General features: G+C 41.9%; 1 protein-coding gene across 4 annotated transcripts in view; it reads left to right on the top strand.

The window, feature by feature from the left end:
* The window catches only part of Nfia (nuclear factor I A), a 348,579-nt gene that overhangs the window by 308,965 nt on the left and 26,830 nt on the right, over positions 1 to 12,784 (top strand). For 2 of the 4 annotated variants that reach the window (XM_027400456.2, XM_027400459.2), the window contains one exon: positions 6,025 to 6,116. The exons of the other annotated variants lie outside the window; for them this stretch is intronic. In XM_027400456.2, coding sequence (XP_027256257.1) covers positions 6,025 to 6,116 — 92 coding nt within the window. The remainder of the gene's footprint in view (positions 1 to 6,024; positions 6,117 to 12,784) is intronic. 4 annotated transcript variants of the gene reach the window in all.

Here is a 12,784-nt window from a genome sequence, read left to right as displayed (position 1 = left end):
AAATGAATTCAATAGTAATGGTTTCCTCCATAAATTAGCTCATCTCTTTTCTCATAGTTTCAGTCTTCTTAAAATCAAATTTTTCTTATCCACTCCCCCCCACACACACACTATGAAATGTGACAGGAAGTTAAAATTTTGGGACACTATTTAATGAGGTGTTTTAATTTGCAACTTATCAACATCCTTCATGGTCCAATGTTGCTGAGAATCATTTGATAATATTGTAGATAATATTGTAGATAATATTGTTTGAAGACTCGGTATTCTAAGTTTGTATTTCCGAACTTGCTTTGGTTGCCCTTGTTCCAGTAACTAGCACATTCCCTGGGCAGGCTGTAAAATCACAAGGGTCTTTTGAATGAAACTAAATTTTTGAGGAAAAGCCCAAAGTGAGGATGTGAGAGCTATGCATTGGTGTTGGGGATAAGGAGGGGAAGGTCCCAAGTGGGGTCTCACATGACTGTGGTGCTAGAAACCAAAATACATTGTCTTTGTTTATTCTATAACGCATTTCTTCCTTTTAAAAGAAATTAACTTCATGGACCTCTTCCCCTGCATTTTTTCAAACATGTGGGTTTCCAATCCTTCAAAATCAGCCTTGTCTTTGCAAGTGGGAAAACATCATTTTGGGGTTGCATCCTTCCCCCAGCTCATGCTACTTCCTCTGGGATGCCCTGTCTCCAGGAACCTGTCAACCCTACTCCCTCACACACATCTCAAAAGCCATCTCCATTTCTCTAAAACTGCTTCCTTTTCCTCTTACAGCATGTCACTGTCTGTCTTTTAACAGCCCACAGATTATCTGTATTAGAGACTCTCGTAGTCATTTTCTAAACTTCAATTTCCTCAGTTGATGCTGACATCTGAGGATAGCAAGCATCTTTGTCACCTTTGTGTGCAACAGTGTGCAGAACAGAGCCTGGCATATGGCAAGTGTGCAGATAAGCATCTTCTGGGGGAGAGAACATATGAGTACATTAAAATAACTCTCTGGTGGACTCCAGACATTAAACTTGGTGGATCTAAGCAAATGAAGAAAGAGCGTGTTTGCCACTTTCATAAAGTCGGTGTCTTTGATGAAACAAGAGACAAATTTCTCTTCAAACTTTACAATAGGTGGGCCCACCTGCAAGGGTCTAGAATCTGGAAATAAATTCAGAAGCTCAAAGTTCACCCAGTCCCTTGCATTATTTTTTCCTGCCAAGAGATCCCACCCCTGAGCTTATTTGTCCCCAGCCACTACCAGAAAGCAGCTCAGCCCCAGGGAACCCACCATTCAGATTCCTTGGAGAGCCTCTGGATGCAGACCAATCCTAATTTGCAGTCACACATCTCACAGAAACCCAGGTTTTCTTCCTTTTCCCCCTTCTGTATCACATTTCAGTTGCTAAACTAGACCTTAAAACCATCTACCTAGTTCCAAAGAAGCAGCACGAATTGAGCTTGGTAATTTGTCAGATTTGGGAGATCATATGTGAAATATCAATTGACTTTGATACAGATATCCTAACAGTAACATCTTTGTACTTCCCCCCCCCCAAGACAGGATAGTGTTAACCGTCATTCAAAAATATACCTGCCAAATTCTTAGCAGCATGAGCAAGTGTCACTGGGTCAGGATTGCTATAGTAAGCACTAACTCATCTGGAGATGCTGTTGCTTCTTTGCTCATCCACATGTGTCCCTTGCTCTTATTAAGGCAAAAACAGAGGTCGAAACACCAACTATAACTATTTACTGTACCCATTTCTGAGTTAGAAGCTAAGTCCTCAGGGATGCCTGCAGAGGTATGAAGAGCAGTCTTGATGGCCTCTCGACTCTTTCTCTACCATCAAGTCTGTCTCACCCACAGATTCCTACATTCTCAGAGATCCTGTAAACCTGCTGCTGATTTAGAGAGAGAGAGAGAGAGAGAGAGAGAGAGAGAGAGAGAGAGAATAATGGTAAGAGTGCCCCTGTCCTTTGTGAAGGAATAAGGGATTAGACATGCATAGGGCAAGGAGGAGCTCTGGAGAATGTGGGGGACACAACAACTATGATTTTAATTTTGGTACTTAAGACTATGTGGTAAAGGCCCAACTAAAATTCTTGGATAATATGAAGCAATACACCAGGTAATGGGGAAATGTCATCAGATGTATGAAAAAAAGCTGGGGGCAGATTCTAAGGAAACATTCTTCCACAGTGTTAGGAAAACTGCCCATGGCCATGTCTGTAAAGGGTCTGAAAACAAAAGGCAAACATTTTACTTCAGAAGCCACCAAATGAATGGTAATTCGATATTAAACAAGAAGTTTTAAAATAAGATTCTGTGGCTAAAATGGAATCCCTGTAGGTGGCATGAAGACAGTCGCTAGTTACCCTTGGTTTTCTCCTTCAAAAGTCTCAAAATGTCTACAGCAATCCTGCAGTATCTATTTTCCAGATTTCATGATTTCCCGAAGCTCTTCCCAGAGTATCTGATTTTTGGTCTTATGAATAGGACAAAAATTATCAAGATAGCTTTGCATATGCTATAACAGCATTGTAACACAGTTGTGTGCCATTAATTACCACATCATCCCTCTTCTTCTGATGTTCTGTTCATTTTGGAAACTCTTGCCTGTGTGTGTATAATTGATTTGCTATGACATATGTTTATTTTTTAACTTTCAGCTGAGGCTTTGCTCAGTAATACAAGTCTCTGATTCCACGGTTTCATTGAAGGAAATCAAATTCAACTTCTGTCATATCTTTTCAGGAACTAACATCCTGTTAGAGTTTAGCTTCTTCCTGTTATAGCTATAATACAGAATAGGCATCAGAATCTCCCCTCCCTCCCTCCCTTCCTTCCTCCCTCCTTCCCTTGCCTTTTCTATGTAAGTGTGCCCAGAAGCTACCTTTCTATAGACTCATGCTTCCTAGGCACTAAACTACATCTTTGGCATCCAAACTCCTCAGGATAAATAAGTATGAACACACTGCCACCTCTCTCACCACCACTTCTCTCTCTCTCTCTCTCTCTCTCTCTCTCTCTCTCTCTTTCTCTCTCTCTCTCTCGGTCTTTTTTTTAATAAGCAGAATAAACTTTGGCATTTGCGTAGCCCTTTGGAGCATTAAAGGCCTTCTGAATTGTTCTGAAAACTAAATTGTGATTTATCTAAAGATAGGAAAATAAACAATTATTCCTTCCCTGGTAATTCTGAGTAGCAAAGTTGTTTGTATACTAAGTCCTCACTTCATTCAAAGAAATGAAGTCCTACTGCATTCCTTTCTCCCTGTCACTAAGACCAGGGTATATCTCTGATGTGGAATATTAGTTTAAGATGTGTCACATTCATTTATGCTGTGGAATATTTATTCAATGATGCAAAGATGTGTTACATTCTTTTATGTTGCATTTGTCTAAACTCTGTAAAGCTGTGTTACTTTGCCTACCTAAAACACCTGATTGGTCTAATAAAGAGCTAAATGGCCAATAGCTAGGCAAGAGATAGAAATAGGTGGGGCTACCAGAGAGGATAAATAGAAGGAGAAATTTAGACTCCACAGAAGAACGAGGATTGAGAAAAGGAAAAGGAAAAGGAAAAGGAGAGGAGGATGCCAGGGGACAGCCACACAGCAGCTAAGGAGTAAGAAGGAAAGAAAGATATATTAGAGAAAGGTAAAAAGCCCAGAGGATAATTTAAGCTAAAAAAAAAAAAAAGCAGGCTAGAACAAGCCAAGCTAAGGCCAGGCATTCATAAGTAAAAATAAGTCTCCGTGTATTTATTTGGGAGCTGGATGGTGGTCCCCCAAAGAATTAAAAAAAAAAAAAACTACATATCTCTCTACCCCAGAGTTCATGTTTAACATACAGAGTACACTTTGCAAATGTCATGTCCTGCATGTTCTGATTTGGATCATGGGAGGAGAAAACAAGTTAAAAGTAATAATGTCAATATTTAAGTCAAGCTAAAACAGGTAATGGGACATAATACAACTGTCTTTCCAAACTAAGACAGTTTGTGTTGATCAGTGTATCAAAACACACATGCATACCCTAATATGTATGCTGTGGTCGGTTAGTGTGCTTGTTTGGGATGTTACCAGTATGACAAAAGTGTCATAAGAAAATTTGCTGTGTGCCTTTGCTAAACAGCTGTCCAGTGCACATTGTTTCACCAGAACCATCAGACTAAGGGCTCCTGCTACAGTACAGTATGACTCACATAGCTTCAGAACCCAGACATACCACCATACACTTCTGTACCTGTGCAAGCCACGTAACTGTTCACAAATGAAAAGAATACTTTTCTACCTTGCTTAGCAGGTTCAATAGGTCATTTCAGTGCTAGCTTCCTTCTTGTCTCGCTCCTCCATCCTTTCTGTATTCTAGAAATAGGTAACTATACTGCCAGGTAACTATAATCTATATTTTCCATATACAGTATATTTCCTAGAATGTATCAAAGCAAAGTCATAGGCTAAGAGACACAAGTAACTCCAACATGCCTGGCATAATGGCTGAATGTAAAGCTAGCTCTCAATTCAAATTTGCCCGGTGGAAAGTTGGTCCAGATTCCCATTATTGGAAAGTATGACAAAACACATCCTCATCCTTTTATGTAAAACAAGTATTGGATGAAGGCTGCTAGAACAACCTATCCTGACCTCAGAGCGCCCTAGGGTTCATCCTGTGCTCAGCACTTTAACTGAGTCTCCACTATACCGTGTGACCATCATAGACCTGTCTGAATGGCTCATCTCTTATCAGCATAACCAGCAGGTCTTGGGCCAAATTGGTAGGAATTATATTCCTGGATGTGTTTAAGATTGGGAACAAGAAGCACCGACACTTTTCTGTAGAATGGAACCTTAAAAAGAAACAGATGATGTCAATAAAGACAAATTGGCCCATCGGAAACTAGGTCTTTTTTCCCCTTTAGATGGTGTATATCTAGAGTTAGTTTTAAAAATTTGCTTTTAAATTTAGAAATTACAGCTAGTTCCTCAGTTAGAAACAGATGCTCTTACTGAGAACCCTAGTTTCATCTCCAGCACCCATGTCAGGCAGTTCACAACCACCTGGAACTCCAGATCCTGGAATCTGACACTCTCTTCTGAATTCCTTAGGTATATGCATCCAAATGTACATATTCATTCTCTCTCTCTCTCTCTCTCTCTCTCTCTCTCTCTCTCTCTCTCAGAGCGAATTAAAAATAAATAAGAGTTACAATTAAATAACATTAAATATTCTAGGACAAAGAAAATGTGAAATAAATCTTTGAGTTTGTGGTAAAGTGAATTTGTAGAACACCTAAACCTATGTTTGGGCTTGCAGCTCACAAAAAGCCCCTGACTTTCTTTTCTCCGTCAGAGAAGTTCATTAACATTAAAACAGCAAACCTCCCATGTATAGTGAGGGTAGTGAACTTTAATATGATAACCAAGGTCCCAGAGAGAGCTCAGTTTGTGCCCAATAGCAAGGTCCTAGGAAGGAACAGTGGCAATGTGGAGGTTTCCAGTACACCTGGCATCATAAGGATTCTAGACATGCTTCTGGGTCTATAAAGGCTGGGTTTTCACCTCCTTCCTGGAGACCCCCTTCATTCCTTCTTAAGACTCCTCTTCCACCTCCGGCTGTGGAGGCCCAGAACTGGTTTGTGACTGGTCCAAATGTAACAGTTGAGAAAGCATGGCTATAAAATGAACTGTGTCCCTCCGTTTCCTGTTTCATTCCTCTCTCCCTGTCGCTAAGACCAGGGTGCCTATCTCTACCCCAGAGCTCATGTTTAACATATAAAGTACACTTTGCAAATGTCCTGCATGTTCTAATTTGGATGATGGGAGGAGAAAAACAACTCCTCTGAGCACCAATTTAACCCCAGCGGTCCCTGGGAACCAGCCCCTCCCCACTCCTTCCTTTGCTAGCCAGATCCTTTGCTAGCTCCAGTGTTTGCATTAATCAGCTGCATAGGCTCAGAGACTGTGTGTTTTGGTGTTGTTTGTGTGTGCAATCTCGTGCTGCTTCCTGAACGCATGTGTCCCTTCCCTTCACAGCCTACTCGACACCCAGCACCTCCCCCGCAAACCGATTCGTCAGTGTTGGACCACGGGATCCAAGCTTTGTAAATATCCCTCAACAGACACAGGTGGGCCGCTCTCATCTTTTCTGTATGTGGTGCAGCTTGTTTTATTCATCAGGTGCAGTTTAATGTGTCTTGGGGCACACCAAGTGACATGCCCCAGCCCTTCTTCAGTTCCTTTCCTCCTGACCCCATCCCTCCTCCAAGCCCTGTAGCCATGTTTTCTCTGTTCTCGGGAACCATAGACAGTGTTCCTGGGATCTTTGCTTATGGTATTGGGGTTGGGGGGGGGGGGACTTCTGGGCCAGACTGCTTTTGCCATGGCAAGTTAAGGTTGCTAGGCTAGACTGTGTGTATTCCCTCCTTGAGGCCGCCATGGCTCTCTAGCTATAAGCAGACAGACGTGCGCCCCATGGAACCTGGTTTCCATGGTATCCAAGCACATGTGGGGAGGGAGACCAGCCACTCCTCTCATTTTATGGCCCCAGGAAACTGGCAAACTTTCTAAAAGAAAGAGGGGGTGAGGACAAAGGGTTTCTAAGCTCTTTATTAAGTTACTGATGTTGGTTCCAAGGAGGTGATTGCTGACCGCTGGGAAGCAAGGTGCTCTGAGTGGGAGGGGTTAAGCAGAAAGTCATATCGAAGTGGCTATTTGAAAGTAGAGCGCAGAGCTGGCTGAGCACAAGAGAAAGTTGTGTTTGGGTTCGTGTAGGCTAAGAAGAGCTCTTTTACGACAGGTTTGAAGTGACTGCTGTAAGTCGAGAAGCGGCAAACCTCTGGGTTCCAAGATTTATGTGTAGAGGCTTGTTGAAATAGAATCAGGTCCTAGTTTGTAGAATAAACTACTCCTCCATTTCCTAACTAGAATATGACCATGTACTTTCCTAATTGACTCTAAGAAGTTACTGTGTCCGTGAGCTTCTTAGCATGGTTTGAAATTTCCTCCCTGTGGTTCTGGGCATATGCTCAGCTGTTTGGCGTCAGCTGCCTAGTTTATTAGTACAGTTGGGTGCTTCCTGAGTCATACAGGGTCTGCCTTACTGTACTTATCCACAGTGCTGCTTCGCCCTCCTCCCTACCCTGAAACAGCACCCCAGAAAGTCCAGCACTAAGTCAGAAACAGGGGACCTGAGAAGAGGGACCTCTTTCCTCTTGTATCTCCCACTTCTAAATATTTCTTCTAAATCTGGCTTGCACAGTGGTGTCTGAGATTAAAAGACCTACTCGGTAAATTCTCATAAAAATTCTCCCACTTAATTTGCTTATTTTCCCACACCTCAAATATTCAAATACTTTACTGGTGGTTTGAAATTGTACCATTGTCTGAGAATATCCATCTTAGAAGATGGTTTGGCTTTGTGCTTTGGATTTCTGTGTTCTGGCTCAGGGAAGGGTGAGCCAGCAGGGCTCCCCCCAGCTCTATTGGATGGTTATTTTGTGGTTTTCAAATTTTGGGCATACTCAGTTTGATTCACTGAGAACCTGAAAACTGCAACTTTGAAGTATCTTGTTTGTATTTTGCATGATAGTTTATTCAAGCCAATTCACATCATCTAAACTGTACATGTTCCATTTGATTTATCTCTCTATAATGAAAATGTGTTTTTTTCCAGTATTACTTTGTTTCATAAGTGCCTTGTTTAACCCAAAGACTGAGTCTACATGATGTTGACCACAAAGCTTCAATTCTTAACAATCCAGATTTTGCACGCATCTGGATAAATGATGTCATGTAGGTCCAGTATTGGCTTCTAGAACTGAATTCTTTTTGTTTTCCATTAAATATTTGGCATTGTGGGGACAATAGCTAAATGTTTCTTACCAAAGTCACACCTGTCACATTTGGCTTGAAGAAAACCATTTCTAATTATCTCATGAGAAACCATAAGAGTGGAATTATCTTTTTCCACCCTTTATGTAGCTATCTAGTCTTATGATTTAAAAATAAAATTTATGTGCTGCAAATATTTCTATTTCTTGATATATATTAACATTTTAAGAATAAACTGTTCAAAGTTAGTATTAGGTGTAGATGGTAAGTAACAATAGACCTTAAATACAGCTCCCTTGTAAGAAGTGATTAATTGAAAGTTATTTTCTTACAGGATGTGTGTGTGTGTGTGTGTGTGTGTGTGTGTGTGTGTGTGTCTTAGTTAAGGTTTTATTTCTGTGAAAAAACATAACCACAGCAACTCTTATAAAGAAAAGCATTTCATTGGGCCTGGGTTACAGTTTAAGAGGTTTAATCCATTATCATCGTAGTGGGACATGGTGGCATGCAGACAGATATGGTGTTGGAGAGGTAGCTGAGAGTTCTACATCTTGATCTGCAGGAAACATAAGGAGTTTGTGTGCCATACTGGCTGTAACTTGAGCACAGGAGACCTCAAAGCCTGCCCCCACAGTGACACACTTCCTCCAACAGGACCACACCCACTCCAACAAGGCCACACCTCTTAATAGTGTCACTCCCTATGGGCCAAGCATTCCAGCACAGTCTATGGGGCCATACCTAATCAAACCATCACTCTGTGTGTGTGTGTGTGTGTGTGTGTGTGTGTGTGTGTGTGTGTGTGTGTTGTACAGGTGATTACCTCACAGATCCTAGGCTCTACCATGTGATCCCAAGCCTTGTTTTGACTTTTCAAAATCTTATACGATTTTTTTTTTTATGCAAAAGCAAAGAATCTTTTACTACAGTTGTTTAACGAGCTAACCCTATTAGCTCGGGCCCTTCATCCATCCACCACACTGATGGCTGGAGAAAAGACCCCTAGAAACCACAAGGCAGGGACCTTATAGGGCAGCATAAGGGGAGTGCCTAGGGGTACACAACAGTCTCAGGACTGGTGCACTTCAAGCTTGGACGATGTTCCCTGTATTGATTGATCAACTGGTTGTTATGGCCCATAGGCTTTCCCAGGGCGGTTGCTATGCCCTGCACATCACTGTTGTGCACTTGTCCATAAAGCACACCCAGAGTCGTAAAGCATAGCCATGCTAGCTTATTTCTGATTGGTTCCTTGCCTCGAGGCAGGCATTTGACCTCCTAGTGACCAGCACAGGTGGGGCAAGGTCAGGCAAACACATGTTAGAATGTCATGGCTGCTAAAAAGTGAGGCTGGTCCCTTCATTTCCCCCCTTCTCGAAGGTGATATGACTCAATCCTGCGCTTGTAAGATTTTTAACAATATCAGTCAGACACCCATAGATTCTTCACTTCCTAAGCAAATGTGTGGTTGTCATTAGACAGCTTAAAAATTGGTATTAGTTGGAATGTAGGAAAAATTTCCAAGGCAATCAGAAGTTTGCTCTCTGAACCAGTAAAGTTGGAACTACTCAGACAAATGTTTGACTTGTCTCTGCCTTTGCATGAGTAAAAGTTGGAGTCATCCAGACAGATATTTGATGTAATGCAGAAGCACCAGGAACGGTAGCCCATACCTGTAATCCAGCACTTGGGAGGCTGAGGCAGGAAGATTGAAGGATCCAGACCAGCCCAGGGTGAATGATTCCTAGAACAAAACAGAAGAATCCAGCACTAAATTCATAAACAGATATGAGATGAAAAGGTCCTTCTAATGGTTTTGCTCACAGCAATATTAGTGATATAGCATGTACATTTTACATTTCCTTTGTAACTTCATCTGAATATTAAAGCAATAATTTCTCACATTTCTCATGTCCTCACCAAAATTCAGAGAAGCTTTCAACATTCTTTAAACTTACTGTGAGATTTACAACTATTATAGTTATTTAAGGAATATACTCATCTTTTAGGAATAATGTTATCTACCAAATTAAAACTATTGTTGTAAAAAAAGAGAAAAGGTCCTTCTTTCCCCCCCAAACCCAGTTCCTGGTAGAAATCTTTTGGCATTCCTTATGCTATCCTACTATTTGCTGATTTCCCCATACCTTCATATTCAGAGATTTTTCTGGTGAGTTTGAAAGTTGCATAACTGCTTTGAAAACATCTATCTTAAAATACAGTTTTTACGCATACAATGGAATAGTTGTCACTGTTAAAAATTAAGGGCATCCTGATGCTTGCCACAATAGGGATGAATCTAGAAAACATTATGTTATGTTGCAGAAGCCCATCACCAAAAGATAAAATCTATTTTTAAATGGTGGCTTTATCTTATTCAGCCATGGTGCATGTTAATTGTGGGAAATACAGATGAGAAAAAATAATAAAAATCACTAGTAGTCCTACTGTTAATGTTTCTATATAAATCCATACTGGCTGTTTCTACACATTCCAGTATATTGCAAAAATAAGGTTGGATTACATCCACTCTTTAGTAACCTGCAGTTTCTTCCGAGTAACAATGTATTATGACCTTCTTTCCATGTAAATTGGAAAAATTGAGTATTGGCTTTTATTACACCTATTCATCATCAGAGGTTATTGGTAGGGAATGATAGCATGGATAATTGAAAGCTGTTGTTCCCCCTCCTTCCCTGCCAGTCTGTATTTTCTCCGGAGAGTCCTCGAACCATTGAGGGATATATGCATCCCTCTTACACTGATGGGAGCCCGTTTCGATTCACACTCCATCCAGTTGCCCAGTACATCAAGCCCTGACTTCTGGCTCTGGCTGGACGTTCTGCCACGTGACCTGTCCTCTTCTTCCACTAGGCTCCCCTCCTTGCTTCCTCTGCTCCTGTAATCTGGCCCTCACCTTACTCCTCCATACATTGTAGCTGTTCTCACCAGGAGATGTGGCCAGCTCCCTGTGGCCTATGGAAAGCCTACCTGTTATGAGAAACTGTATCCCCACATCACCCCAGAGTCTTCCTTTTCAGTATCTCCCCATGATGGTTGATGCTAACTCATGGAAAATCCCTGAGTATTTTCTGTCTTTGTTGTGATGGGCCCCACTCAGCACTGAATGAAACAGGCCCTGCCAGTCTTCAGATAGGAAGCTGGAAAGCTGGGGATCATTGTAACTGCACCCCCTGATCTCATCTGACCTCTAAACACAAGAACCATTATGAACAGGCATTTACTGGGGGCTGGGCGGGGAGAGAGTTCACATTTCACAACCAGTAAATAAATAGAAATACCGGTTCTCACACAGGCAGACTGAGCAGAGAGCACATCTTGATTCGGGTTCTAGTTTAATCCAACTATTCAAATAAAAAATGTTTACCCTACAGAACTCTGATGAGGATGAGTTCCTTACAATGAAAAATAAATGCTAACAGTATTAAAAAACAAGCATTTTTCTCTCTACCACCAGACCTGTCACCATTCTGCATCAGCAGAGGCGTGGTATCTGAAATGCTTCCTAAAACCCTAGCTTTGGTTCCAATTTGCTGAAATTTCTGCTAAATAGATCTTAGTTGCCTCACCCCACACTCTGCCTACAATGTGACCATCTTGGCCTCGAGTTCACAGTCTATGTCTGAGACTCACAGTCATCCAGAAAAGTTTCTACAGCGTGGACCATGGCAATGACACCCATTGCCTTACCTATTGCCCAGGACACACACTCTGCCACCTAGATAGGCATGCCCATGGTGCCCACTCTGCCACCTTAGATAGGTATGCCCATGATATCCACTCTGCCACCTTGGATAGGTGTGCCCATGGCACCCACTCTGCCACCTTGGATAGGTGTGCCCATGGCACCCACTCTGTCACCTTGGATAGGCAGCCACAAAGAAAGTGAAGCATGGAAATGTGGAGCTGTGAAGAGGTTTTTCAGTCCACACCCAATCTTGGTGTTCTGTTCCCAAAGCCTGGCTGAGTCCCTAACCACAACTTAAGCAATTTGCAAAACTCTTTACAATTTCAACCACTTTAATGTTTGTTTAGCCGCTTATTATATTCCTTAACACCTACAAAATGCAAGGTATACCAACTGACCTGGAGATCTAAAGAGTAGAGTAGAAGAAACAGACATAAAGAAACAATAGCACTGATGTTAATAGTGCAGTGTGGCTAGACATGGTGACACACAGCTATAATCCCAGGACTTGGCCAGCTGAGGTGGGAGAATAATGACTTTAAGGCTAGCTTGGGCTACATGGAGAGTTCTAGACTAGACTGTGCTAGAGCCTATCTCAGTAGAAAAAAATAAGAACCATAGTGATTAGGCTAAGAGGTTTCAACATCACAGAATGGCTATAAGACTTTTCCAAAGAGTAGAAGGGACAGGGGAAACTGGATTGTTTTTCTGTCCTCATCTTACTTTAGTATGATAATAAGGTTCTTGTACATTAGAACTAAAGATGAACAACACACACACACACACACACACACACACACACTTTTAATTTTTGCCAGTCAGGTGATAGATAAAATTGAGACCATCCTATGAAAGGAAGCATGCAACTCTACCTTCTCCAGACCAAGAAGATACAACTAGAATCCTTTCCTGCCAGCCAGGAACTCCCTCCCACTCCTTTCTGAGAAATGTCTGCTCCAGGTATTGGATCCTCATATAGCACCAAGCTCTGTGAGCACATTCCCATGAGCTGAAGCCTACAGCTTCCCTCCCTCCCACTCACCCCACATGACTTCCCAGCCATGGAAAGGGAAGTACAACACAGTAGTTCAACTGAGTTTCAGCTGGAGTGCACAAAAGGAACTCTGATTTCTCTTGCGGAATAACATAGCTCGCTGTCCTTTCCCATCCTGCCCCACCCTCCAGGTGGATTTGAGCAATTCCTTCAACTGATTGAAAAGGAACAGCAGCTAAAATCTCTTGCTTGTGCTCCTG

Source organism: Cricetulus griseus, chromosome 2 (genome assembly GCF_003668045.3).
Source record: "Cricetulus griseus strain 17A/GY chromosome 2, alternate assembly CriGri-PICRH-1.0, whole genome shotgun sequence".
NCBI lineage: Eukaryota > Metazoa > Chordata > Mammalia > Rodentia > Cricetidae > Cricetulus > Cricetulus griseus.
This window is presented reverse-complemented; position numbering and strand designations above follow the sequence as displayed.